The sequence below is a fragment of the Eucalyptus grandis genome, chromosome 6, assembly GCF_016545825.1.
Source record: "Eucalyptus grandis isolate ANBG69807.140 chromosome 6, ASM1654582v1, whole genome shotgun sequence".
Classification (NCBI taxonomy): Eukaryota; Viridiplantae; Streptophyta; class Magnoliopsida; order Myrtales; family Myrtaceae; genus Eucalyptus; species Eucalyptus grandis.
Window position 1 is genome coordinate 13974017 of NC_052617.1, and position 25940 is coordinate 13999956.

Genomic DNA, 25940 nt, shown 5'->3' on the forward strand with positions numbered 1-25940 from the left:
CAATTTCATTGCAAAGGTACTAATCTTTTTCACTAGATAGCTTGATTGAAATTTTGCGTATGCTACAAAGTGTTTAACACAGTTTATTTTTGTTGATGTATCAAGATTGCACGTTCTGTTTTTTTCTTCTTTATTTTGTTTAGTTAGTTTGTTAGTGTCCTGTTTTTTAGGAGTTGGTTAATTGTTGTTTTACTTGGTCAATCTTATCTTGTAGGAGCAGTTAGCTGCACGTTTTCTTTTTTGCTATTACGTTAGTTTGTTGCTGGTTTTGTGAACCAAGCAAGTTGTTAGTGGGCAACGTGGGTTTATGGTTAAGTTCTAGTATGTATTTGAACATTTTTTCTGAATATAACAGATAGCTTTTGCTGTCAACTCCTTCTTTGTTCTTTTCAAAAATAACATTGGTATCAGAGTCTTCTTGATCTTAAGGGGCTATGAGTGACTTATGAGATTGATTGAGAGGTTTGTTTGCATCCATAAAAGCAAGATGGAGGTGGGATCGAGTGGTTTTTCAGCAATGGCTTCGCCAGCGTTTGATGGAGAAAATTATCAAGCCTGGGTAGTGAGAATGCGAGCCTATCTAGAGGGTTGTGATTTTTGGGAAGCTATGGAACAATATTATGAAGTTGCTCCCCTTCCTGACAATCCAACCATCAATCAAATCAAGTTTCACAAGGAGAGGACAACAAGGAAAGCAAAGGCAAAGTCTTGTTTATATGCTGTTGTCTCACCTGCCATTTTCAGCATAATTATGGCTTGTGAATCAGCCAAAGTTATTTTGGACTTCCTCAAAGCTGAGTATCAAGGAGATGAGAGGATCAGAAGCATGAAGGGGCTAAACTTGATCACAGAATTCGAGAGACTGCAAATGAAGGAATCTGAGACAATTAAGGAGTATTCTGATAAATTGATAAGCATTGCAAATCAGGCAAGAGTTCTAGACACTGACCTCTTTGATGATAGGCTAGTGCAAAAGATTCTTGTTTCCTTGCCCGAAAGGTTTGAGGCAACCATTGCCTCTTTGGAGAATACCAAGGATTTGTCTCAGATAATGTTGGTAGAATTGCTAAGTGTTCTGCAAGCACAAGAGCAAAGGAGGTTAATGAGGCTGAAAGGAAGTACAGAAGGAGCTCTGCCGGCCAAAGAACAACAAAATGTAAGAGGAAAAGTCAAGAAGTGGAAATGAAAGAAAGGAAATGGCAGTAGTGGTTCGGTTTCTTTGCAGGGAGAGAATAGTGTAGTAACTCCAAGAACAATTGGGAAAGATATTCCTCATGTCAGCACTGTGAAAAAAAAGAATCATCCACACTTCAGGTGTTGGAAGAGGCCAGATGTAAGGTGCAGAAAGTGTCATAAGCTTGGACACATTGAGAAATTCTGCAAAGAGAAGAGAGATCAGCAACAGGGTGAGACACATGCTGCAGTTCGGCAAGAGGTAGATCAACTGTTTGTTGCCTCTTGTTTCTCTTCTATTATTCCATGTGACAGTTGGCTTGTTGATAGTGGTTGCACAAACTATATGACAAGTGATGAAACACTGTTTATAAACCTTGACAAGTCGTTGAAGTCAAAAGTGAGGATTGGGAATGGAGAGTATTTAGAAGTGAAAGGTAAATGGACTGTAGCAATGGAGAGTTGTGCTGGAACTAAGCTGATTTTTGATGTGATGTATGTGCCTAAAATTGATTAGAATTTGCTGAGTGTGGGGCAGTTGGTAGAAAAGGGATTTAAGGTGATATTTGAAGAGGAGAAGTGTTTGATCTTTGACTCTAGTGGTGAGGAGCTGTTCAAGATAGAGATGCAACAGAAGAGTTTTTCTTTGAATCCTCTTGAGAATGAGCATATGGCATTCAAGTGTCAAGTTAATGATTCAGAAATATGGCACAAGGGGTTGGGGCACTTTCATCATAAATGCGTGCTATTCATGCAAAGGAATGAAATGGCAACTGGGTTACCAAGTCTGGAGGAGCAAATCACAGGGTGCAAAACTTGTTTGTTGGGTAAGCAGACAAGACTTCCCTTCAAGGAATCCACTTGGAGAGCTACAGAGAAGCTACAACTAATTCATACAGATCTATGTGGTCCACAAGTGACTCTTTCACTAAATGGCAGCAGATATTTCATTATTTTCATTGATGATTATACTAGAATGTGCTGGATTTACTTTATGAAGTAAAAATCAGAAGTTGCTGGGGTATTTCTAAAGTTTAAGAAATGGGGTTGAGAACCAAAGTGGTTGCAAGATTCAAGTCATTAAATTTGATAATGGAACATAATACACTTCACAGAGGCTTAACTCTTTCTGTGAAGAGGCTGGAATTGAGCATCAACTTACTGCTCCTTACTCTCCACAACAAAATGGAGTTAGTGAGAGGAAGAATAGAACTATTATGGAGATGACTAGGTGTCTGTTGTATGAGAAAAATCTATCAAAAGAGTTTTGGGCAGAAGCAGCAAACATATCAATTTTTCTGCTGAATAGATTACCTATGAGGGTATTGGAGATGAAGACACCCTTTAAAGCTTGGTTTGATGTTAAGTCAATTCTAAGAAATTTGAAGGTGTTTGGCTGTTTGTGTTTTTCTCATATTCCACAAGTCAAGAGAGACAAGTTGGGAGAGAAAGCTGAACCTGGGATCTTTGTTGGCTACATTTTAGTGTCAAAAGCTTATAGGATCTATCAACCACAGACAGGAAAGGTAATCACTAGTAGGGATGTTCAGTTTCTAGAAGATGATAAATGGGATTGGACAAATGAGCCACAAGGTAAGCACAAAGAGGTCTCATTGGAACCTGACGAATTGGTGGATGATGTTTCAGTTAGAGGTACTAGATCTTTGACTGATATATATCAAAGGTGTAGTGTGGCTGTTTTGGAACCTACAGGTTATGAGGAAGCTAAAAGTGATCAAAGGTGGATGAATGCAATGAAGGAAGAGTTGGCTATGATAGAAAAAACCCATACATGGGAGCTAGTGGAGAGGCCTAAAGATAGGAAGGTGATTGGAGTAAAATGGGTTTTCAAGACCAAATTTAATCCTGATGGCTCAGTGAATAAGCATAAGGCCAGGTTGGTGGTGAAGGGATATGCACAGGTTTGGGGAGTTGATTTCTCAGAAACCTTTGCTCCCATGGCAAGACTTGATACAATTAGAATGATTCTTGCTTTGGCAGCTCAACAAGGATGGAATGTATATCAGTTAGATATGAAATCTGCATTTTTGAATAGAGTGTTGCAGGAGGAGATTTATGTTGAGCAGCCAGAAGGCTTTGTCACACCAGGCCAGGAGGATAAAGTTTATTTGCTGAGAAAGGCTCTCTATGGCTTGAGGCAAGCTCCCAGAGCATGGTATAGAAAGATGGATGAGCACTTGTTGAGTTTAGGTTTCAAGAAAAGCCTCAGTGAATCTACTCTATATGTCAAGAAGTTAGTATCTGACTTAGTGGTGGTGTCTCTTTATGTGGATGATATGTTGGTGACATGGAGTAATAGTGCTCAAATTACTGCATTTAAGCAAGAGATGATGAAGATGTTCGAAATGATTGATCTTAGTGAGATGTCATATTTTCTAGGAATGGAGGTTAGGCAGACTCATAATGAAGTTTTTATCTGTCAAAAGAAGTATTTGAAGGAGATCCTAAGGAGATTCAACATGGAGGAGTGCAAGAGTGTGAGTACACCAATGGGCCATAAGGAAAAGCTTCAAAAGAAGGATAGATCAGTACCTGCAGATGAAATTTTTTATAGAAGTTTGATTGGCTGTCTTATGTATCTCACTGCAACTAGGCTAGACATCATGTTTGTTGTAAGTGTCTTATCTAGATTTCTCAATTGTGCAAGTGAGTTGCATATGGTAGCTGCAAAGAGGGTGTTGAGGTACTTAAGAGGTACTCTTTCGTATGAGATTAAGTTTTGTAGAGTTTTAAGTTGCAAAGATATTCTGACAGTGATTGGGCAGGATTAATGGATGATATGAGGAGCACTTCAGGTTATTGCTTTACATTTGGGTCGGCATATTTTTTCTGGTGTTCAAAGAAGCAGGAAATAGTGGCTCAATCAACTGGCAGGCTGAAGCCGAGTTCATTGCGCTCTTTGCGCAACTGTGAATCAAGCATTATGGTTAAAGAAGTCGATGGATGATCTGCATATGCAGCAAGAAGAAGACATAGAAGTGTTTGTGGATAAACAAGCTACTCTGCCCATTTCACAGAATCTAGTATTTCTGGAAGAACAAAGCATTTTAAGGTTAAGTTTTACTTCTTGAGAGAAGTGCAAAAGGCTGAAGAGGTGAAACTGGTGTACTGCAGTTCAGAAAACCAGATTGCAAATATATTCACAAAGTCATTTTATGTTGGTCGATTTGAACTTCTCAGGGCAAAGCTAGGAGTGTGCAATACCTAATCCAAGAGGAGAGTGTTGATGTATCAAGACTGCACGTTCTGTTTTTTTCTTCTTTATTTTGTTTAGTCAGTTTGTTGGTGTCTTGTTTTTTAGGAGTTGGTTAATTGTTGTTTTACTTGGTCAATCTTATTTTGTGGGAGCAGTTAGCTGCATGTTTTCTTTTTTGCTATTATGTTAGCTTATTGCTGGTTTTGTGAACCAAGCAAGTTGTTAGTGGGCAACGTGGGTTTATAGTTAAGTTCTAGTATGTATTTGAACATTTTTCAGTTTTCTGAATATGACGGATAGCTTTTGCTGTCAACTTCTTCTTTGTTCTTTTCAAAAACAACCATTTTGTTTTCAGTTTAGAGGTGGATGCCCAACTTACACAAGCAAACCCTGTTCTGTCAACCATGGCATCTTCAGCTAATAACTTCAACTTGAGGAACATCAGCCGCCCATCTCTGGTAGGAGTTCCCCTGAAGCCATAGTTTTGGAAGAAACTCAGCGAGATTCTGCTGCTGAAAATGTTGATCCGTCTGTGTGCAACAAAGAGAATGGTGACTCTGGGCTTCATGATTTTAAAGAAAGAGTTGGACTTTTACAGGATGACATCTTAGAAAATGTTTCCCTGTTTGGAAACTCCACTCCGAACAAACACCCTTGTAGTTCCATTCCTGCCGGCCCTCCTGTTGGTAAATCATTGATCGAGTGCAATGGGACGAATGCAATAACTCAGCTTGAAAGCCCTGGAGAATCTGCTAGTATACGTGATGTGGCTCAGTCATAAGTCATCCCTACCATTCGGTATCGGCAGATGATGTTGTGCTTTCTAAGGATGGTCCTTGCCCTGGGTGGAGCCGCCTATTCTGGCTCTGGCAGAGTAAAAGACCACATAAAGGATATGGCCCCAAAAGACAACAGCACTTTGTCTTCTGATGATGTCCCAGATCCCAATAATCCCTCATCAGGCAATTTTTCTCCATGCAAAAACATCAATGTTCTTGCTGACTCTATGGCTGTATGTCTGTACCGCTGTTGCTCTGTCTGCATGGGTTCACTCCATGACGTGATGCCAGAAATCCTCATCCATGAAGCAGGTTTAAATAAGAACAGCTGGAACGTAGAGGACGTTGCATCCTTGTCCATGGATCTCGTTTCAGCAGTTAGGCAAGAGTTTTCTAATGTTAGCAGTTTATTTGGTGAAATTCAGGGGAATTCGGTTCTATGTCCAGATGCAAGCACATGTAATTGCAATAGTCCAGGGTGTCGATATCGGGGAGTCGACTTTTCGACTTTCAAGCCCCCCAGACTAAAGGGCATTAGAATGTAACAATGCCTAAAATTCGAATCAATCTTCACAGCTTATCGAAAGAGAACAACAGGCGCACGCAAAAGAACAACCGAACAACAACCAATCCCCAACTTGGGCTATTTCACACGAGCAAGATCGGGGTTTTCACCAAGGAAATAAAGATATATGAAGTCATCCCATGCCGTAATCACAACAATCAATGTAATCGTCTTTTAAGGCTACAAAAGAATCGAGACTAAAAGCGGTTGCCAGTTAGTCACGCCCTTGTCAGTTCTTTATAATTTCAGATTGAGATCGATACTTGCCCCAGGATCGCTGTCGCAATTGTTCATGTGCGTATTTGCTTGGTTATTCGGTACCATTGATGGTGGGAGAAAGTTGTAGCGAGGGTTTTCCTGATACCTCCAGTTCGATGCTTGACGGAAACCTAGACCCTCTTGAAATCCCTACATCAAACAAGACCAAACGTTGAGAGCTGGATCGCCCAAAGATTACTCTATTTAATTGAAAAGCTGCTGAAACGGAAACAGAGACCCCTGTTCCAAACTTACTTCATGGGCTCGCGATTCAAAATCAGGAACATTCTGATCATTCAATGTTAGCAAAGCCGAAGGCTGCTTCAATTCTAGCGGAGTTGATGTTGCTGGAGGGCCAAGAGTAAGGAACTCTCCACCCATAGTTCCACTGCTTTTTATGCTTTTCGACATATTCGGTTCCAATACCAGGGGAGGGCATGAAGGACCTTCTCTGAAACTGTTGAAAGAAGAACAGTCAGCAATATCGCAGCGTAGTGCTTGCCTTCATAGTCAAAAGAGGACACTTCGTCCTGAATTTTAAGCTAACCTGAAATTGCCATTGCCACGTGAGTGTGGTTCATCAGGTGTGCTATTCGAATGGCCAAGTACAGGGAGTCTGAATGGGTAGTAGGGGGCTGGTGGATTTTCTAGAGAGAAGGGATATGACCTCTTCACGCCGATCATCTGTATCACCTCTCAATGAAATGGATCCACAAAATGAATTCAATATTCCACCAAATTAAGCCCCAATGACAATGTATAACACCACTTGATGCCAGAAGATTAACGTATATTACATTGAACAACAAACTTCTACAGCTGTTCATGCAGGCCAATGGCAAAACATTGAAATTGGAAAATGAAAATCTACCGAACCAGACAAGCAAAATTCCATGAAATAAACTATACCTTCTCTTCCAGAGGCAAAGCTGGGAAATAATTGCCATGATGACTTTGGTTTGAAGGGGGCTCCATCTGATAATTGAGGGAAGGTGCTGAAGAAGTAACTGGTGATGCCTTCGTCTGCAGAGACACCCTGGACATCATCAGTAACTTTCACGGGTAACAATCAGCGAGCTACGAATACCTCACGTGACACTAGCTTACCAGCAAAGTAGGGTAATCATATTGCACTTTTCGCGCCGGTCCAAGGGAAGGCCAACCGGAATCCATAGGTAAACTCGGTCTTGAGCACAACTGCGATCCGGGATCCACCAAAGAGGTCTTAATTTCACCACCGTACTCGGGGAAATTCCACATATAAGGGAAGTGCTCGGGCACTATCATTGCACCAGACTGCCTATCAATCTCGAGGCCGCAACCTCTTGCCCGGTTCACCAATGGAAAGGCGCCGGCGCTGGGGACCTCGACATTCTGAACTGGGTGCGGGGGAACTGGTCGGAATATAGAGTTTGGCGGCATGAAATCGCCTTGGACATGATAATTCGTGAGAGGAGCTGGCAAGAAACACGAACCACTCCTAGAAATCGTCGCCGGGGACGGGAATATCGTGGTGGCATCTCTCTTCTGCTGCTCCTCAATCCTGATTTTCTCCAACTGTGCCACACCAAGGCCTCTCTGTGGGGCTTTCTTTTGCTTGTGCTTCTTGGAGGACCTAATGCTGTTGTTGCTTCCAATAGTGATATTACCCCCACTACTACTATTACTACACTTTTGGGTTTGGTCTTCTTGTGCCATTGGGTTAATCTTCCATGTAATTCCAAAGGTTCAAACTTTGGAGATAATTTGGGGACAAAAAGCCTTCTGTTATGAAGGAGATTTTTTCTGGATGACAATCTGATCTCTTTGTGACCACAATCTCATCACCATCAGAAAACACCACAATCCCACTTCCCCGTGCAGATATAACAGAATTCGAGAGATATATCCCACAATTATAGCTACTCAATGAGCCAAATCACTAATGGTAAGGACAAAGAACAGAGAGATCTATCAGAACCCAACTATCTAGTGTCCCCGGGGACTAGGACCTCGAAGAGAATTACGTTGAAGGTTTCAACAGGGAATTCAGAGGCAATTGCACAACGATCGGTGAAAATGATCTGCTTCTGCAAGAAATGAATGCAATGAAGAAGTAAAAGAAGGGCAAGAAACAGAAGAAAATCCAGTAAAATCGAAGAGAGAGAAAGTGGGGGACACCGGAGAGAGAACAGTATTTTGCTCTTACCTAGCTTTCCTTGTCCGAGAGACAGATCGGATTGTATCCACAAAGCTGGAGGAATTTTCTCAGTCTCCTCAAAAATTCAAAAAAGAAGCTTGGCAAATCTAAAGCGAACCTAGTGAGAATATTTCGCTCTCTCCATTTTCGCCCAAATCCTCGCTCCACTCCTCATTTTGTTCCTAGACCGACTCTCATGAATCTCTCTCTCTCTAGCTTTCAATTCAACCACCTCAGATTTTTTCTCTCTCTAGAATAATGAATTTTGCATTGCACTGAATGGGTTGGGTTCTTAATGAAGCCAAGTTGCCAGTTTTGTCCCTTCATTTCTGGGTTTTCTTTTTGGCTGTTTTCCTTTTGCAGCCTCGCCATGAAATTCACCACCAAAAAGGCACGCAATTATGATTCGAGGATGCACATCTGGATGGCCAACAAAGATCAAGGAACAATCCCATCACTTTCTCTCTATTTTTTATTCGATTTTAGAGCAAACTTATCCATTCTGGAATGTGGGTACGTAAGGATTTAACTTTTCCTCTGCAAATCCAAATCATCTCCAAATCAAAGATTGTTTTCCCAAAGCGAAAATTCGAAACTGAAACGGAAAAAAAGTTTGCCTTTTTGAGAGGCTGAGGTCAACGCGGTCTGGCTGCTTTAATACGAGCTTAAAGAAAGAGTTAAGGGATGATCTTCATGCGAGATTCTTCCTCAAGAATTCCCCTTTTGGGCTGCTACAAAGTGCACGCTTTAACGCATGCAATAACCCCTTATCTTGTAGCAAGACAGGAACTGGATTAAGGACAGAACGAGACAGATGCCAGCGAATATTAGATCTGGATTCCCTCAATCCATGCGCTTTATGGAGTAAGATCCTTAGGATCATTACCAGATTGGTAAAATTAAGGAGGGCGATTGAGACATAGATCATCGCAAAATTTTCGTGGCCAAAATATAGATCTACTATCAAAGATGATATCTTCTTTCACTAAAAAAATAAAAGAAGCACGAATTCAATCTTTCTTTTTTGGGCATAGAACAATTTATAAATTCAAACTTGCAAAGGATATTTTTAAGTGGTGAATGCTGGATGAGGTTCTCATACGGATCGGACTGTATCGAACAATTTCATTAGCTAGATCATCTTTCCTATTAAGTTTCTCGAAAGGATAATTATGATTTTATCTAATTCAAAGTCATGGGAAACCAAGCTTATATCATATTTCGTCGTCTCGTCTCTCATGTCGTATTCAGTACAAAGATTTCTCAAGATTCGGAAAGGAATACGGTGACCCCATCAAGCATCTATCTTGAGATTCTCCCCGATCCAATATGCTCCAAGGTTTATTGTCATCATCATCTTGTCCTATCCTCTGTCCTTGCTCATTAATTCCTGGAAAATCAAGAGAAATCTATGACAACAACGTATGATCTTGGCCCGAACAAGATAAAAAAAGAAAGGCGCATAGCTCAGTTTCATCGGGATTACCACTTGATGCCTACGCCCGAGAAAATGTATATAGGACTATTCAGTGACATGATACATTGGGGTTTATATGTGCCCAAATGGGAAGTTTAGCTCTAGTACTGTCCAGCACATCACAGCAAGATTTGGCAAGTAAAAGCAACTTTAGATACTCTGTTTTTGTTTTTGTCCTTTTTTTATTTTTTGGGAGATTGATTATACTTGCAGATAATGGCCCGACAGATAATCTCAAAATGAAAAAACAACAACACGAGACATGGAATGCAATCATGCAAAGATTAAATGTTTAATTATTGTATAATTCGCAGGAAACCCCATCAAAAGCGAGGTCCCGTAGCTCAGTCGGTTAGAGCGTTGGTCTTATGAGCCGAAGGTCGCGAGTTCGAGCCTCGCCGGGACCATTTCGGCCCTATTATCTATTTCTGCGGTCGCCATCACCGATAAGCCATCCAAGCTTATTTCTGTCGTCTTTTGGTGCTGTTTTATTTTTGGAGTAAAACATTTATCAATTTATTGTTGCCTGTTGGTGTTGATTGTCCATCTTGGGGAAGATCAAACACTGTCTTCACAATAGATGAGACGTCAACTAAAGCTTAGCTAGTTCCATGTGGAGACTCACGTTGCATCTCCCGATACTCTCTACAATAAAAATGGCATTTTGCTTATCTTGTTTTCATGTTCATATTACCAGCGCAAGCAAAAGGTGCCAGAGCTTCTCCATTCTCAACCTGTAACGGCTCCTTATTTTATGTAGTGTTTAGTTTACTTCAATGTCGGGTCGCTTTGTTTTGTGATGTTAGCGTATGCGGAAGATTGTTTAAATGCTGTTTCTGCGGCATTCTGCAAGTGAAAATAGAATAGGTTGATTGTTGAAGGATGAAGTAGTACATTTGTTGAAATCTGGTTCACTGAAAAGTCGACATTGTTTCGGATTCTCTGCTTCATCGGAGCGCCTTGCCGGGATTGAATAATTTCTTCTCTCTTTGTTTTTACAGTGATGGGTCCTGGTAACTGCTTTAGGAGTCTCAAGAAAGCGAAGGAGGGAACTTCCAGACAAGCGAAGGTACAATGTCAATGCTAATTATGTTTATGAATTCCAACGCATGCACTTTGTTTTTTGGGGCTTTCTCTTCGGATTTATCGATCTTGTTACTGTAGACAGCCTCATATAGTTCCGATTTGATCAGAAACTGATAACAAAGACTAGATGAAACTTGCCTGCTCATATCCATTATTGGCCTCAACTATTGGAGTTTTGACTATAACTCACCTCGCTGAGATCACACAGTGAGCAGACTAATGATAAGATTCGAAACCAGTTCGATGATATTTTCCTTTGCAAATCAACCTTTTGATATGATCAAAGGGATAGTTCAAAAGCCAGCAAATGGAACTATCAAAGCTAAGTGATGGCTGTTAAAATTTTGCTTGAAGGGGCTTCATTTTGATACGACTCAAATTCTATCTGACTATATTATTGTCAAAAACGTTTTTAATTCCACCGCCGAATCGGTTGTGAACAATGCCACGCCTTTTCCCTATTCCACTGCGACTGCTAAAATCTCTAAGCGAAACCTTCCCCTGCTTTCTGTCCTAGACAACGTCCATGCTATGCCTTTTCTCTAATCTGCTTGGACGCATCTTTGAAATAGGTGGAAGTTTGCGCTGCCAAGTCCAATGGGTCCAAGCAGGATTCACAAAGAAAATGGGGTATTCCTGGAAAGCGGGTTGAAGATACTGCCGCAACTAGGATTCAAGCTGCATTTCGTGCATTTCTGGTACGGTAAGACAAAGCTCTTTCATTTTCCATGGCTGGACAATGTATGAGGCGACCTAATTTCTATTTCTTTTTTCCACTTCTCCAAGGCTAGAAGGACACTGTACCGTCTGAGATGTGCAGTGAGGTTCCAAAGCTTGACTCATGGTCTACCCGTGACAGAGCAAGTGTCGACTGCACTTAGCTATTTGCATTCGTGGAGCAGGATCCAAACCGAGATTAGAGCTCGACGAATTAACATGGTCACTGAGGCACGCATGAGGCAAAAGAGACTAGAAGATCAGTTGAAGTTTGAAGCCAAGCTCCAGAAGCTAGAGGTACAGCCTCTTCCCTTAGCTTCTAGAGCCAACGTCTTTATTGTAGCTCCAATTATATCAATGCTTAAATCATGATCGCAAATCGATTTGGTAGCATCTATATTTAGGCGGCTAGATGGAACCTAGAACACTTCACTCTATGCTTGATGAAAGACAGATTGCAGGCTAAGCCGTAGCCAGCATGGCAGTTTCCATCAGTTCACCCATATTTTCAACACGGTCGGATCCAGTTTAAATGCACGTGCTCTATGCATTGCCATGGTCTTTGAGCTTCTTCGCATATTTGTGTTATATCAAAATCATTCTCATTCAGATACTAGAAGTTCTTTTCCTCGTCAATAAGAAAAGACACCTCTGTCAGTCCCTTCTGAATGCTCTATTCAAACCTGAATCGACTGCTCCTCAGCCCTTCCCGAAATCATCCTACATTTGGTAATTACGTCCAAGGCAAAAAAGAAGGGGTAAGTCCTTGTGAAAGCTGCTTGTTTGTATGGTCGAGAGCCCGTGACATGATATTTTTCATGTCATAGGCTGATCTATGAGTCCCCATATCTGCACTCTTTTAAACCCCGACCAGACAGCATAGCGTTCTGGAGTTTGATGCCAAGAGCTACTCGTCTAAGGTTTGAAAAACTGCATCAATACTCTCCTAATTTGGACAAAGAGTGTAAATACCACCACTAGATCATCTCAGTAGTGTTCATCTACTGTTGTCGGGCTCATCTGAGGACACATCAATGGATGACATCTCTAAAAGCATGGAAAACCGTCTGTATAAATGCTAGTTTTCCCTCTTGCCTGACAGCTCGAATGGTGTGGAGGCCCCGGAACCAAGGAGGATATCCTTGCAAAGATACAGCAAAGAGAAGCAGCAGCAGCCAAGCGGGAGAGAACCCTGGCATACGCCTTCTCTCATCAGGTCTGCAGCTACTGAGGTTACGATCCCACGTTCTAACGACACAATCTTATAATTTTAAAACTGTTTGCAGTGGAGGGCTAACTCCAGCCACTATCTCAGTCGACCCTCTTATTGTCTAGTCAAAGAATGTTGGGGTTGGAGCTGGTTGGAACATTGGATTGCTACCCGGCCCTGGGAAATCCGACCTCAGTCATATTCAACTGAAATGATGGCGAAGCAGCTTGGCAAATCGGCAAAGCCTTGTATTACCCAAAGGTCAAAACAGCTTCAATTGTACTACTGAAACCCTGGAACTCAAGAGGTAATCACGATTCCCATGCAACGCCAGCTTGGCAATGTGAAATAAGCCTATGAGATTCTTGAGTAATTTATTTCAAGATTGAGATGAGGTTTGCGTTAGTAGCAGTTGCAGTCTCTAAGAGCATGGGACATAAGTCAATACTCAGGAATGGCGTAATCTTTCTTTACTGGACAACTGATAATTTATGATAATCTGATCTGCTGGTTGTTATTAATAAATCTGGCGGATGTAACTGCCGAGCTCTGTGATTTGGATTGTTCAATAATGTGTGTTATAATATGTATCTGTATCATTGTATTAAAGACTCTAGCCAAGAAAAATACAATTGTACAGCCTCATTGTTTGTATATGCTTTAGACTAATCAAAAGAATATCAAAAAAGGTCGAGTCCAACCCATGTATCCATCAATATAGATTATCTCCCAATATTTAATCATATGAAGCTCAAGTGGCCATTGCCAACGGACATCAACTAATTCACCAATCACATCAAAATCATTTTACCTTCACAATCATTCATCTTCAAACTATTGGTTAGCTAATCATCATACAGCTCTTGCACTAGTGCACCAAGTTCCCGCGTTGAAAGCTTATTCCGCTCATGAGTTTGCTTCTAGACACGGCATATCATAGAGGTTATACAATTGTTATGAACATTAGATGTACTCAAGACAAGGCCTAGTTCCAAGTTTGGTAGAACTACCAAGCATGAGACAACCACTGCAATTTCTCGGCGGCCACACAAAAATGCCTAGGTGCTTTTAATGTCTATGCAAAGTAAGGATTTGTTTCCAGCTAGACTCAGATATTTTCTAGCATGCACTTGAGTTTCCCAAGGATAGGGGGACCATTGCAAGATGGGGAAGTACCTCAGTTTTGGTAATATCCGTCTGTCAATTCTTGTTCTTCCATCACTGTATTAGCTCAACTTCTGTACTTATCCGCAGCACTCTCATGCTTCACAGTAACTAGCAATTCTTCTCGTAGGACCCAAGAATGAGGCCAGAGAACAGTTGATGCTCAAATTTAGGTGACTCAGGTTGTGAATGGACAATGGTCCTGTTTCAACGAGGTTGGATTTGCCCCAGGGATGCATTTCGTAGTCAGTTTGACATCGGAAACCCCCTATTGGCTTCTATTTCTGAAAATCTGACTGAAAACCTCCCCATGTTCTTTTGGACCAGTTGTGTGGAAATAAACTAAACGACACTATTTTCAGCAAAATGGGGGATTCTTTTCTTTTTCCATTATCATACAAGAAGGAAAAAATTAAAAGGTCCGATTCAAACCCATCCCAACAATCGCTACTCTCTGTGTTCAAAGAAAATGACACAAGGTCCCCAGGCGTGAGTGAGTGATGACAGAATAGAACTATTACTCTTTTAATCCGTATATGCCTCTCACCAAGGGGTTGCAAAGTGGGCTAATTGTTCCACCAAAAAGAAGCAAGAAATGCTCAGAGAGAGAAAGCAAAAACTCTCTTTCAATCTACAGCTCAAATCGACCATTTCTAAACACCGAAAAGAGACCCTCTCACATCACTTGTGAAAGAGAAAGCAACTACAGTATGAAAAATTGAATATCTAACCACTCAACCCAAAACCATTACTAAATTTGTGGCGATTGCCTAGTCAAAGAATCTTCAAAAGAATGTCAAATTCAGTATCCTTGGTGTGTTATGGGAGATGAGGCTGCCTAGTGAAGGGATCTATGATAAAAATAAATATATAACACTCGGATTCGGGATCCTCGTCTGTTGTTTCATGGGGGAAAGCGGGTGATGTCATGTTACAGCACAACCGCTTCACTAAAAAGCGAACAGGAATGACATACATCAACTCTGGGAACAGAAACACATACTGGTCCAAGTTCAAAATAGAGTCAAAACATCAAACGAAAGTTGAGCTCAAATGTCAATACAGCCAACTTGAACGTGACAGTGGAAAAAAGTGCTAGAAACAGTACCAACATATAGATACGTAAAACAAACCAGGGATTGAAAACGCCCGAGATGATGAAATCTCTTGAGAATTTCCCTCCCATGTGGTTTTGCTTCACCATCAAACTCCAAATGTACCCAATTTCTCTCCCAGCTACCAATCTGCTAAAGTTGCTCGTTCTTGTTCGTCTTGATCAGGAAAAGCACAATTATTGCTGACAACGTTTTCCTGCGGGTAAATCCACGAGAACTGATGAAAAAAAAGGACGAAGCTTTAACGAATGCAAGACGTCTTTCTTTGTCTAATCTAGCACACCTGCAATCAGGGAGAGAAAGTTGAGTTTCTGTTTTTTTTAATGCTCTGGTTCAATGGTGGGAATCGGAGGAAGCAGAGGACGGCTTGTCGAGAATGCCGTCGTGCTCTCCGTCTTGCCCTTGGATCCGTGCCGGAATGTGATACCCGGGGAACACGCCGGACGCAAATCCGGAGGGTGAAATTGGATGGATGGAATGCTGCATTTGGTGATGATGATCGGACGATGATAGTGTCGGGTCGATCCAAGCACGAATCACGGGCAAGTTACTGGACTGAAGGGGTCCCCTCTGTGTGAAAAGCTGGCCTTGGCCAAACAGCGGCTGCGCCGCCGCTGTGGCCGCCTCAGGCGGCGGCGGGGAGAACATGAACCCGCCGCCGCCTCCGCCACCGTTGCTTCCGCCTACGCTCCACGGCGCAATCCTGTGGTACCTTCCGATGTCTGAAGCTGGGTTGGTGTTGTGGTGGGTGTGCTCGGAAGGCCACAGAGAAGCGGCGGGCGACGAATCAAACCCTAGCTGCGGAGTTCCGGAGAAGACGACATGATGGTCGTGCGACTGGGGTCGCAGCAAGACAGGGTCTTGGAACGATTGCAGGGAGAGGCGAAGATCTTGGCTCTGGCTACTGGTTCTTGACAACAAATCCGGTGGGTGTTGGTGGTGGTGGTGGTAGCTCTGGAACTGCACGGACGACGGTGGTGGCGGTGGGGCGTCGGCAGGGTTGACGCCCATCGGGAAGAACGACTTGATTGTGTCGGCGATGGAGTCCGAGTCCAGAGATGGAGGTAGGAAGCTGGTGGTGTTGGGGTTGCTCTGGTGGTGGCTGTTGATTTGTTGCTGCTGCTGCTGCTGCTGCTGCTGCTGCAAATTTCGGATATCGTCCGCCGCCGCGTCCACAGCCGCCTGGTGGATATCCACCGGGCTCTCCCGCTCATCCGTTGCCTGCGGATGACGGGTCGCGGCGGCGGTGGCGGTAGGCTTCCAAGCAGGGAGCTCGGCGAGCTCGTCAATGGCGGTTTTGGCCTTCTTGATGAGCCAGTCCACGGCCTTGCTCGGGCGGTCGTAACCGAGCCGGTCCTGGACGTCATAGAACTGGATGGCGGTGTGGGCCGACAGCCGCACGCGGCGGTCCCTCGGCCCCTTGGCGGTGCACACCTTGCTGTGCCGGTCCTTCCTCCCGGTGGACCGAACAATGTGGCCTCCTTGGACCTCCACGATCTCTCCTGCACCGCCGCCGCCTCTCCTCATTCCCAATCGTGAAGAAGTAGCGGCCGCCTGTTGGGGATGGTGGTTGTCTCCCATTTTTCTTGCATATTCGGAGGTCTGGTCAGCGAAGGCTAGTGGGGCTGAGGAGGGATTATAGGACCTCTTTTTGGGTGGCTGCGCTTGTTGCTGTGAAGATTGAGTGGTCTCTTCCTCTAATCTTCCATAGCAGAAACTCTGGGGGTGGTCTTGTTGGGCTTGTGTGCCGAGAAAATACAGTTGGTGAGCGTCTAGCTGGTGGTGGTGGTGGTGTTGCTTTGCCGATTCTTGATTCTGTTCTTGCTCTTCTTCCTCTGCTTCTTGGTCTTGTTCTTGAGCTTCTTGCCCTACATGCCTTGAGTTCTGAAGAGGATTGTGCTGAAGATGATGATAAAAGTGATGATAGTGTTGATTCCTTTGAGGATCCAGACTCAGGCCCTCGTGCTTTTCCTCTTCTTCTTCCAGCTTTCGATGATGACAGAGAGAGAGAGAGAGAGAGAGAGAGAGAGAGAGAGAAAGAGGGAGAGGGAGAGGGAGAGGGAGAGAATACTTGCAACTTAGCCTTTATTGATCTGCAACGAGCTCTGTGAAATCTGGAAGCTGCTTTTGGTGCTCTCTCTCGCAAAAGTGTCTGCAGTCATCCAGGTCTTCCACTTCCATCTTTCTCACCCTTCCCAGCCCCAACTCCTCAAAACGGAACCAGAACCAGAGACTTTAGAAAAAGATGAGCCACTCTCACTTCTTTCTCAACATCACCCTCTAACCCATCTCTCTCACGCTCAGTTTCTCTTTCCTCTGTTGCTTGGTTCAGTTAGTACACAGCTTTTGATGACTTGGCCGCTTCTATGCGCAATTTGTACTAACCAAGACAAGTACCTTTGGGTCAATACCCACTTGACCAAACCACAACTGGGAACAGCACAAATACTCAAAAGGGAAGTCTCCTGGAGCGACAGGAGGGTGAGAGAGCCTTCAGTAATTGCAAGTCAAGGTGGTGGATCAGAGTATTTCTCTCTCTCTCCCTTGACGATGCCACTGATGAAGGTGGCAGATTCCATCAGAGAGGGGAGATTAATATCTCCGAGAGGGTTCTTTGGGTTTCTTTTGACAGCCTACACGCGCAAAAGAGGCAGACACCAGTCAAAAAGGACTCGACCCCTATTCTAACCCCCACTCAATCATCTCATCTGAGTCAGCTCTGACAATTTTCATTTTCAACCCTCTTCTCCTTTACAAAGCACAAATCATTTCTCTCGCGGCTAGCTAATCAGAGACGGCAGCACTTTCTTGACATTTTTTTTACGATCTAGTTAAAAGTTCGGAACCGTTGGTTATGGATCAATGGACTGTTCGGATGCTTAATGGGTTAGATAGATCCCTTTGTATGCCACCGCGACACCTTTTGAAAGTGACCCCCATTCGGCTTTTCTCCTCTCTCTCTCTCTCTCTCCGTCTCTCTCTCTCCATCTTTATTGCTTCACTTAAAAGAAACATCGTCTTCCTTCCCCCATTTGCCCTCTCCAATCCAGACTTTTTGTGGCTTGTTTTGTTACTGTACATGGCATCTCGAGGGCCTGTCTTTTTTCCCCTTTTCTTACTTATCTTCCATTATTCTTTTGATCTATCTTCATTTCCCATTCTCTCTCTGGAGCAAACATGCTATCGCTGTCCGTGGCTTTGTATGGTTGGGCTCGTGCTCATGCTCTTGAATCCGAGTTACTTCTCTGCCCCCTTTATCTTTGGTAGGTTGCCACTATATGCTGATCTCACGCTTTTGATTTCCCATTATGTCTTCGAAGCCAATTAATTTATATACATATCACTGTTTCGTGACATTGATGGGCCTTCTCTTGTCCTTTCATCTCCTCAAGATGCTTTCCTTGTGGCACGAAACATCAAAAGATTGAAAATTGGCAGCTTCAAAGGTCTCGTGCAAATGACAAAAGCAATTCAATAAACAAGTTAAAGATGGTGACCAAGACATATTTTTAATGAAGTAGTTAAGGTTACCTTGTTTGTACAAACTATGTTTTCACACGAGTCACATCCATCATCATTGGTATAAAATTTTAAAATCAAATAGTTAATAAGATGTAAAAATGCCGATGCTGGATATAATGAGAAAAGGTTTACACACACACCTATATATACATTATACGGAAACTCATTGATGCTTTATATTAGCTATTTGGTCTCGTTTGATAAGTGGGTGCTTCCCTCTAATTTCTTGTGAAAATTTTTCTCTCCATGATATTTTGACAATCATTGATGCAAAAAGAATAACTTGTTATTAAAATAAGTAAAAGTAAGGCATTCTCGGTTCATCCCTAGCTTATTTAAAAAAAAAAAAATACACCCTGTTTGTTTATAACATGACCAGTGAAAATGTTTTCTCTTAACGGCAAAGAGACCTCTCATAAGATATGTAACCTTCCATTATGAAATACAATATCAACTCATGACCAATTTCTTGTGCATTGTTGGCCAAGGTCGACGCCACCACTGATGACTTGGCGAAAACTAGGCCTTACCTAGATTGCGTGAGAGCCTATCGGCCATCGACTAAGCATGAAGAAGGGCAGACTAGCGGCGAAGGTGCACAAGGGTCAGCATTTCCACTTGACCTCTAGTAAGGGCCTTTAACCATGGTCGCCGAAGGTTGGGAGTGGTGGAGTCACGCACCTCAACTCTTGCATCCTCTCTCCCCCTTTATTTATAAAAGTCCGCCTGATTAATGAAAAATTATTTTCGAAAAATTATTTTCTGACTTTATGGTGTTTGAATGACTGAAAACTTATCATGTATAGAAAATGTTTCCATGAATTGAAAAATGACCAGTTTAGATAAGGGGAAACAATTTTCCCTTATGGCAACAAAAAGATTATTTTTCCTAAATCATCAAACAAATGTAAACTAATAATTTTTCTTGAAAATAATTTTTATGAAAAATATTTTAATTTATCACGAACGGTAAAATAATCGCACTCAAATTTCTTATCTTTCTTTTTTTCCCTACATGATATGCCATGTTAAATCTACGCACATTAGCAAAATTTTCAGATAGGACAGAAGAGTTTGACTACAGGAAAAAAGTCAAGAGCATTTGATTACTGGCAAGAGGAAATTCGAAGGCGTGATTGAACATTTGATGAGAATTAAGAGGCTAAAAGTATATTTAACTCTTTTTGCTGCAGCACTTTTGTGTACATTGAGCTTTCCATTATATTTGTTACCATCAGTGTGATATACAATTTTTTTCCAATTTCTTTTCCTTCTGCTGAAGATTCCCAAACGTGAATTGTCGTCTATAAATCTTAATATTTAAACTTTCATTACTTCGATTTGATGAGCTCGTGCTTGCATTTAAATCTCTAAGCATTTATTACATGCAACGTGCTCATATTTAAGTGATCTATCTTGTGTTGTTTTTCTGATTAATGAAATGTGTGCATTTTCTTAGAGAGACTTTAATTTAAAATATTTATATAAATTGTGAGTGAAATTTGACATTCTAGAGAGACCCTTTTAATTGATTCATAAGTCGACCCCCATCCCAAAATCCACCACCAAATAGTCATCATGTTGTGTGATTTACTCAAAATACTCCTTCTAACTTGACCCACATGAAACGGGCCTCTTCGTTACATTAGGAAAGGAGATGGGCAGATAGATGGGGCTAATGTGGTGCTTGCTACTTTGCCCTACCTGCTAGTCCCTAATTGAATGTACCGCCCGCCAAGCCGTCATATGCCTGCTTAGTTTGAGTGTAAAATGGATAGATATGGAACGGGAAAACAAGCATTACAACCTTGTGATCTCGTAAATTACAATGACAAGGATATTCCTTAACTTGAAACAAAAACTAAACGGGAAACATGCATTACGCAAAATAGCTATAAAGATAAGAAAATTCTAATGATATTTGAGAATATTATATTTCGATATCATATAAAAGTTTCTCTATTTAAATTGATTGTTTTAGGTGTAGTTGTTGAATATAATGGGCAGGAAATACTTGAAACAAAGTTTGCATTGAATCAATGAAAATGTAGAAATGAGTCGATAATTTTTTAGATAATCAAAATAAAACTTAAAATGAAGCAATAAATATAATCGAATTCAATGGCATAGTACACTAACTACAATTGCTTGCCCAAATCACACATAGTCAATAGGATTTACAAAGTTCATAAACATTACAACTCGTTGTGGAGAGAATTAATCAAGAGATGATAGAAGTTACGTGATTGACTCTCCTTTAGTTGAAAAGAACCGATGGAAAACTTCTCCTGTTATCTAGGCAGCGTCTAGGGCACCAAATAGCGAACCACTCTGCATAGAATGCCGCAAAATACAATTCATACGATGAATATAAGACATCTCTAGGTAGCTAGAGTCCTAAGTATCAAGTTCTTAGGTAAGGGGAGAGTTTGTAAGAATATATTTATGTAAATAGCCTTGTGAGCTTAGACTAGTGCTCGCATGTGAATGTGGGGTTGGTACAATATCGTGAAGAATCAGGAGATCGAATGGAATCTGATCGTTTGTTGGGTGTACCTAGAAGGGGATGGTCTTGACACTATTTAATTCGACATTCAAAATTGTGGGGTGGGGAAACATAAACAAGACATGGGCTAATTATGGAAAGGGGGGAAGATTTGTTCCTGCCAAAAAAAAAAAAAAATCCAATGTATGGTCATTTTTTATAGTTGTTAACTAAACTAATCCCACTTGTCAGGGTAAGTGCTAGGACCCCAGAACATGTGTCGATTTAATAATTTAATAATTTCACAGGGGAGTGCCCACAAAGATTATATGTTATAATCTGCTTGTCATCTAATATTTTAGTATTATTCAAAATACGGAATCTTAATTTCTTAATATTTACTAATAATTTAATCGCACAAGACATTTTGTCTTCACATAGCCAGCCAAAGATCACCACGTATGGACCTTCAAATTGGCTGATGGTTTGCGATTTTGTCTCGCATCAGAGACCCAACTACGAATTCCCACCACTATTTGACTTTTCATTTTGTTTGAAACAGTGGCGCAGATTCCACGAAAATAAAAAGAAAGAGAAAAAAAGGAATAGACAAATTCATCGAAAATCGTATAAAATAAGGAAAAGATATCCTATTGCCGGTCGCTGGTGGATTATATATATATATTAGTCGTGTTGAACGTAAATCAATTGATAAGCGATTTATGTTTTTGTCCCAAGTGCGTATCACCAACTGCTAAAGATTCGTAGATGGGTCATTGTCCATTCGATTGAAGGAAAATCATATGATAATTTTTTAAGCAATATTAAGCAAGATCTTAGTTTTGAAAAATGCGAATTGAAGAGGGTGATCGCTAGGATTTTTCCTCTTAACATCTTGAAAAAGACATAATTTTGTTTATAAAGTGCTTGGCAAATGTGCTCCTAATAAACAAAAAATATTGCGTGAATAATTCGACAAGCACATACCTCCACGATTACAGCATGGATTCTATGGCATTGCACCAAAGTTTCAAAGAAATCATTTGATTGAATTTCAGGATAAACCACAATTTTAAAATCGGTTGTTGGCCGTTAATAGTAATATCTTATCTTTAGATGTTTTATGACCTTCAAAGATACACCAATGAGTTGGAACAAGAAATATCTAAATTGATAGCACCAAATCTTGTTCTGTCTAAAGAAGAGGAGTGCAAACCCTAAAGATCATTGTGTTGCAACGCCCAAGTGGCTAGGATTACATAATTATCGGATCCACCACTTTGTGTGTGTGTGTGTATATATATATATAAGCGACACTAGCGTGGTCAAACAAAGATGTTTGCAAAACCAACAAAGATCCTGAAGTTGAGCTCAATTGTCAGTGCCAGAGTATACACGAGTGAAGGAAGCTTATAATGTTCCCCATTATTACCCACGTTCTCTCTCCTTCCTCGAATGTCTGAAATGCGTTATTGGTCTCGAGGCTCTCTGCAATTTGGAGAGGAGAGATAGATCATTTAGGTGAGGCCGAATTCATGTGTACATTGGTTTTATCACTCTCAAAAGTTTCAAAAGCAAAGATCAAGTCCACTAACGTATCGTTTGGCATTGCCGATGACATCTTTAGGCAAATTCTCAAGTGGAGGTTAGGTGAATAAGAACAGTGCATGCTTAGGGTTAATAAATTTCTCTAATTCGTTGCCCTTGCATCCATCTTTCTCTTCATTCTTTCCTAATTCTTTTCGGAAGTGAAGGAAACTGACACAATTGGTGTTCCAATTTGTTGCACTCACATCCATCTTACATTCTTCTATAGTGAATTTTGTATATGGGTGATATTCATTTGGGTAATCCACTGATCAAGGATAGAGGAGAACACAACCCATTCGAGAAAGGAAGAATACTATGATAGATGGCAAGTACAATATCATGGAGAAAAGTATCAGAAAAGTATTAAACTTATTACATTAATGTCACTTTAATTCTAAACATTTTATTGATATCAATTCAATTTTAAATATTTTAACTTAATATTAATCCAATCATTTTGGCTAATTTTGATAGAATATTATTGACGTTGATAACTTTTAATAATATTTTAATATTCATTAAATGATTTATTTATTTTGTTTTTTTCTTCCTCTCTTTTTGTTTTTTCTTCATCTTCCTCCAACCGATTGTCGGACTTCAACGACCGGCCAGTCGTTGGCTACCAGCCAACCTTGCCTTCGCTAGTGATGGTGAGGGCGAACCTCACCATGGTTGGGTAAGGCTTGTCCTCTTCGGATCTGGCTAGGTCAGGCCTCGCTGCTTCGCCTTTAGCCAACAAGGCTAAACCCTTGCTCACTAGTGGCAGGCGAGCCTAGCTAGAGGCTGGCAAGGTCCTCGCCTCTAGCTGATTGTTAAGGTTCGGCAATTGGTTAGAGGAAGAGGAAGAAAAAAAGAAAAAGAAAAGTTAACTAATTTCAAAATATTAAAATATAATTAAAAGTTATCGACATTAGTATTAGCCGTATCACATAAGCCAATCGGTGTCCGTGTTAGCATAATTTAGCCAAAATTAGTTGGAAATACCGAATTGACACTGGATTAAAAAAATTTAGAACTAAATTGGCACTAAATCAAAAAATTCGAGACTAAATTAGTATCAATAAAAAGTTTAGGACTAAACTGGTAATTTATAACTCTTCTAAAACTTTTCCCCAATTTCATGGTTAAACTTATATCCAAAATTTAGAATATTAGGAATTGAATGGAATTTTTATATCATAGTAACTAAATGAAACGGATGATATATGCGATTGTAAACGTGATAAGTAAATGACATAATAATATAGCTACCTTATGATCTTATGTGATTATAATAATGACATAATATTTTGCACGAGAAATTATGCATTTGGCAAGATATTTTCTTCGACGTTCGGAGATAATTAAATGTTACTCGCATCCTCATATCTTGTTATATAAGGTGATTTGCTCGTATAAACAAATTTGATTACGAACTCCAACATAGGTCTTTTCTTTTCATCTTTTTTGTTGGAGAGTGTTATATTTTATGACGGAAAAAGGTGAAGAAATTGAATCGGCAATCCAAATTTTCACGTGCATTTCTTAACTTTCCCATTGCGGACCGTACGGTGCATGGCATCCCTTTTTTCTTCGTTACCCACCAATTTAGAGTTGTTCACACAAGGACAGACATGTTCCTCCCCTTTCTATCTTTTTCACACGCGCTATGATCGAGAGGCATAGGACCATGTGCACATCAAATATTATCTAGGAATGTTCTCCAATAACTTACTGGTCAATTGTCTAATCGGGGTAGCTTTATATTGCCAAAGAAATGTACGTTTATTTTGCTAAGTTCAACCCAGGCTTGCCATGTGCCATGATGATGATAGGTTTCGATTGATCTGCTCATAGTTTTCCAAACAAAAGAAAAAGAGGAGAGAAAATATAAAAAAACATACTACGGGGAATGCACAGTATAGATCCAATACCTTTGCTAGGGAGATTATCAAGAGAATCTGTCGACATATGTAGTTGGAGTCACTTTCATTCAAAAGCTTAAATTAATAATTTTTGGGTCAGTTATGATATTTTAACAGTTATACACTACACATCAATTTGTTGATGTGAGACTTTTTCAACATAACTCACACGTGTCTCTCAATAATTCCCCCCAAGTGTAAGCTCAATGTTAAGTTTGCTTCTCCTCAATTTAGATATCCTTCTACACTAATATATCTTAATTTGAATCTCCAAATCTCCATCAACGCCACCTTCATCCCTGATATTTTTCTCCAAAATGAGCCACGAAGTTTGCAATAATCCACCTTCAACCTTAATCTCTTTTGCCAGATCAAACCATCAAGGCTGTAACGCGTCGGTCACGAGATTCCTTTTTTGAGACATTTAGGAGGCGCATGAGAACATTTCTGTTCCAGAAATAGTTTCGGAATAGAAATGAATTTTTCTATTTCTATTTTTGGATGAGTTTCGAGGAAAAAAATCTGTTTGATAACAATACAAAATTTCTGTTTTAGAAATAGAAATTCGTTTGATAACCGAATAAAATTTCTATTTCTTAAAACAAAATTTTCTTTTTTGGACCCTTCCAAAAACGTTGCAAAGATATCAAACAAATTTCTATTCGTTTGATAACAATACATGTCAATAACAACGTTGCAAACTTGGACATTCTGATCAAGCTTCTCCTCCGTTATGTAGTCATGAACCCTTCCACCTTCTCGCGTGGCTCCCAGCTGCGAGCACGCAGAAAGAGCACCAATAACCGTTACTTCATTAGGCTTCAAGCCTTCCTCTTTCATCCTCTTATACAAAGATATAGCCTCAGTGGGTCGATGGCCCTGAGCTAGCCCGGAAATCAACGCGTTCCACGAGGCAATATCTCTCACAGGCATTTCATCGAACACCTTTTCTCCGCAGAATCAAGATTGCCACCCTTCGCATACACGTCGAGCGAGTCGTCCGCGGCACGCACACGCACGTAACCCGAAACGCACCACTTGGGAGTGCAGCTGCATCGCCTCGGAGATCGCGAGGGCGCGCGTGCAAGCCTTCAAGGCGAAGGAGCAAGAGAGCGCGTCGACCCCGGGAGCCGCGCAGCATGGAGCGGTACCAAGAGACGGGCGCGGCGGGCTCGGGGCTGGGCGATGCCCCGAGGATGGCGTTGAAGTCGTTCATGGAGGGGCGGAGGATGCGGTGGAAAACACGGGTCGCGAAGAGAGGTCGCCGGAAGGCGAGATTGCGAGCTTGACGAGCCTCGTGCGGGCGTTGGTCGACTGGAATTGGCCGATGACCAGCAGATGGGCTTGGAGCTGCTTGATGCGGGAGAGGGAGGTGCATTTCTGAAGAAGCGACTCCAACGAGTGCATGCCTTGCCCGCGCGAGCTTGCTCAAAAACCATGCCTTACCCGCCGCCACAGGGGAACGAGCAGCGGGGGTGCAGGCGCGAGATCTGTTGCCG

The 25940-nt window shown here is 41.4% G+C and overlaps 4 protein-coding genes and 1 non-coding gene across 9 annotated transcripts; 2 read left to right on the plus strand and 3 right to left on the minus strand.

The window, feature by feature from the left end:
* Positions 1-5519: 5519 nt before the first annotated feature.
* LOC104448511 lies at positions 5520-8568 on the minus strand. 2 transcript variants are annotated; one of them, XM_039315177.1, is made up of 6 exons: positions 8181-8568; positions 7100-8061; positions 6902-7015; positions 6540-6676; positions 6248-6449; positions 5520-6142 (listed from the first exon to the last, which is right to left on the minus strand). In XM_039315177.1, exons 2-6 carry the CDS (start codon positions 7688-7690, stop codon positions 5972-5974), a joined length of 1215 nt encoding a protein of 404 aa, XP_039171111.1. In that variant the 5' UTR covers positions 7691-8061; positions 8181-8568; the 3' UTR covers positions 5520-5971. The 2 variants fall into 2 exon arrangements, with proteins under 2 accessions (XP_039171111.1, XP_018730849.1); XM_018875304.2 differs by having other exon boundaries at positions 7100-8568.
* A 1413-nt stretch (positions 8569-9981) lies between these two features.
* On the plus strand, positions 9982-10055 carry TRNAI-UAU. Its single transcript has one exon. It is a non-coding gene; the product is annotated as a tRNA-Ile (tRNA).
* Positions 10056-10250: 195 nt separating this feature from the next.
* On the plus strand, positions 10251-14192 carry LOC104448512 (protein IQ-DOMAIN 1). 4 transcript variants are annotated; one of them, XM_039315363.1, is made up of 7 exons: positions 10252-10384; positions 10650-10717; positions 11307-11432; positions 11521-11748; positions 12554-12667; positions 12738-12968; positions 13956-14192. In XM_039315363.1, the coding sequence occupies exons 1-6, from the start codon at positions 10330-10332 to the stop codon at positions 12948-12950; spliced, it is 804 nt and encodes a 267-aa protein (XP_039171297.1). In that variant the 5' UTR covers positions 10252-10329; the 3' UTR covers positions 12951-12968; positions 13956-14192. The 4 variants fall into 4 exon arrangements, with proteins under 4 accessions (XP_010060657.2, XP_039171297.1, XP_010060656.2 ...); XM_010062355.3 differs by lacking the exon at positions 13956-14192 and having other exon boundaries at positions 10251-10384; positions 11307-11437; positions 11526-11748; positions 12738-13349; XM_010062354.3 differs by lacking the exon at positions 13956-14192 and having other exon boundaries at positions 12738-13349.
* Positions 14193-14756: 564 nt separating this feature from the next.
* LOC104448513 (transcription factor TCP4) lies at positions 14757-17733 on the minus strand. Its single transcript, XM_010062357.3, has 2 exons — positions 15224-17733; positions 14757-15136 (listed from the first exon to the last, which is right to left on the minus strand). The coding sequence occupies exon 1, from the start codon at positions 16519-16521 to the stop codon at positions 15274-15276; it is 1248 nt and encodes a 415-aa protein (XP_010060659.2). The 5' UTR covers positions 16522-17733; the 3' UTR covers positions 14757-15136; positions 15224-15273.
* On the minus strand, positions 17448-25819 carry LOC120294325 (pentatricopeptide repeat-containing protein At1g34160-like). The gene is made up of 3 exons (XM_039314369.1): positions 25466-25819; positions 25144-25386; positions 17448-17573 (listed from the first exon to the last, which is right to left on the minus strand). Exons 1-3 carry the CDS (start codon positions 25817-25819, stop codon positions 17448-17450), a joined length of 723 nt encoding a protein of 240 aa, XP_039170303.1.
* Positions 25820-25940: the final 121 nt, after the last annotated feature.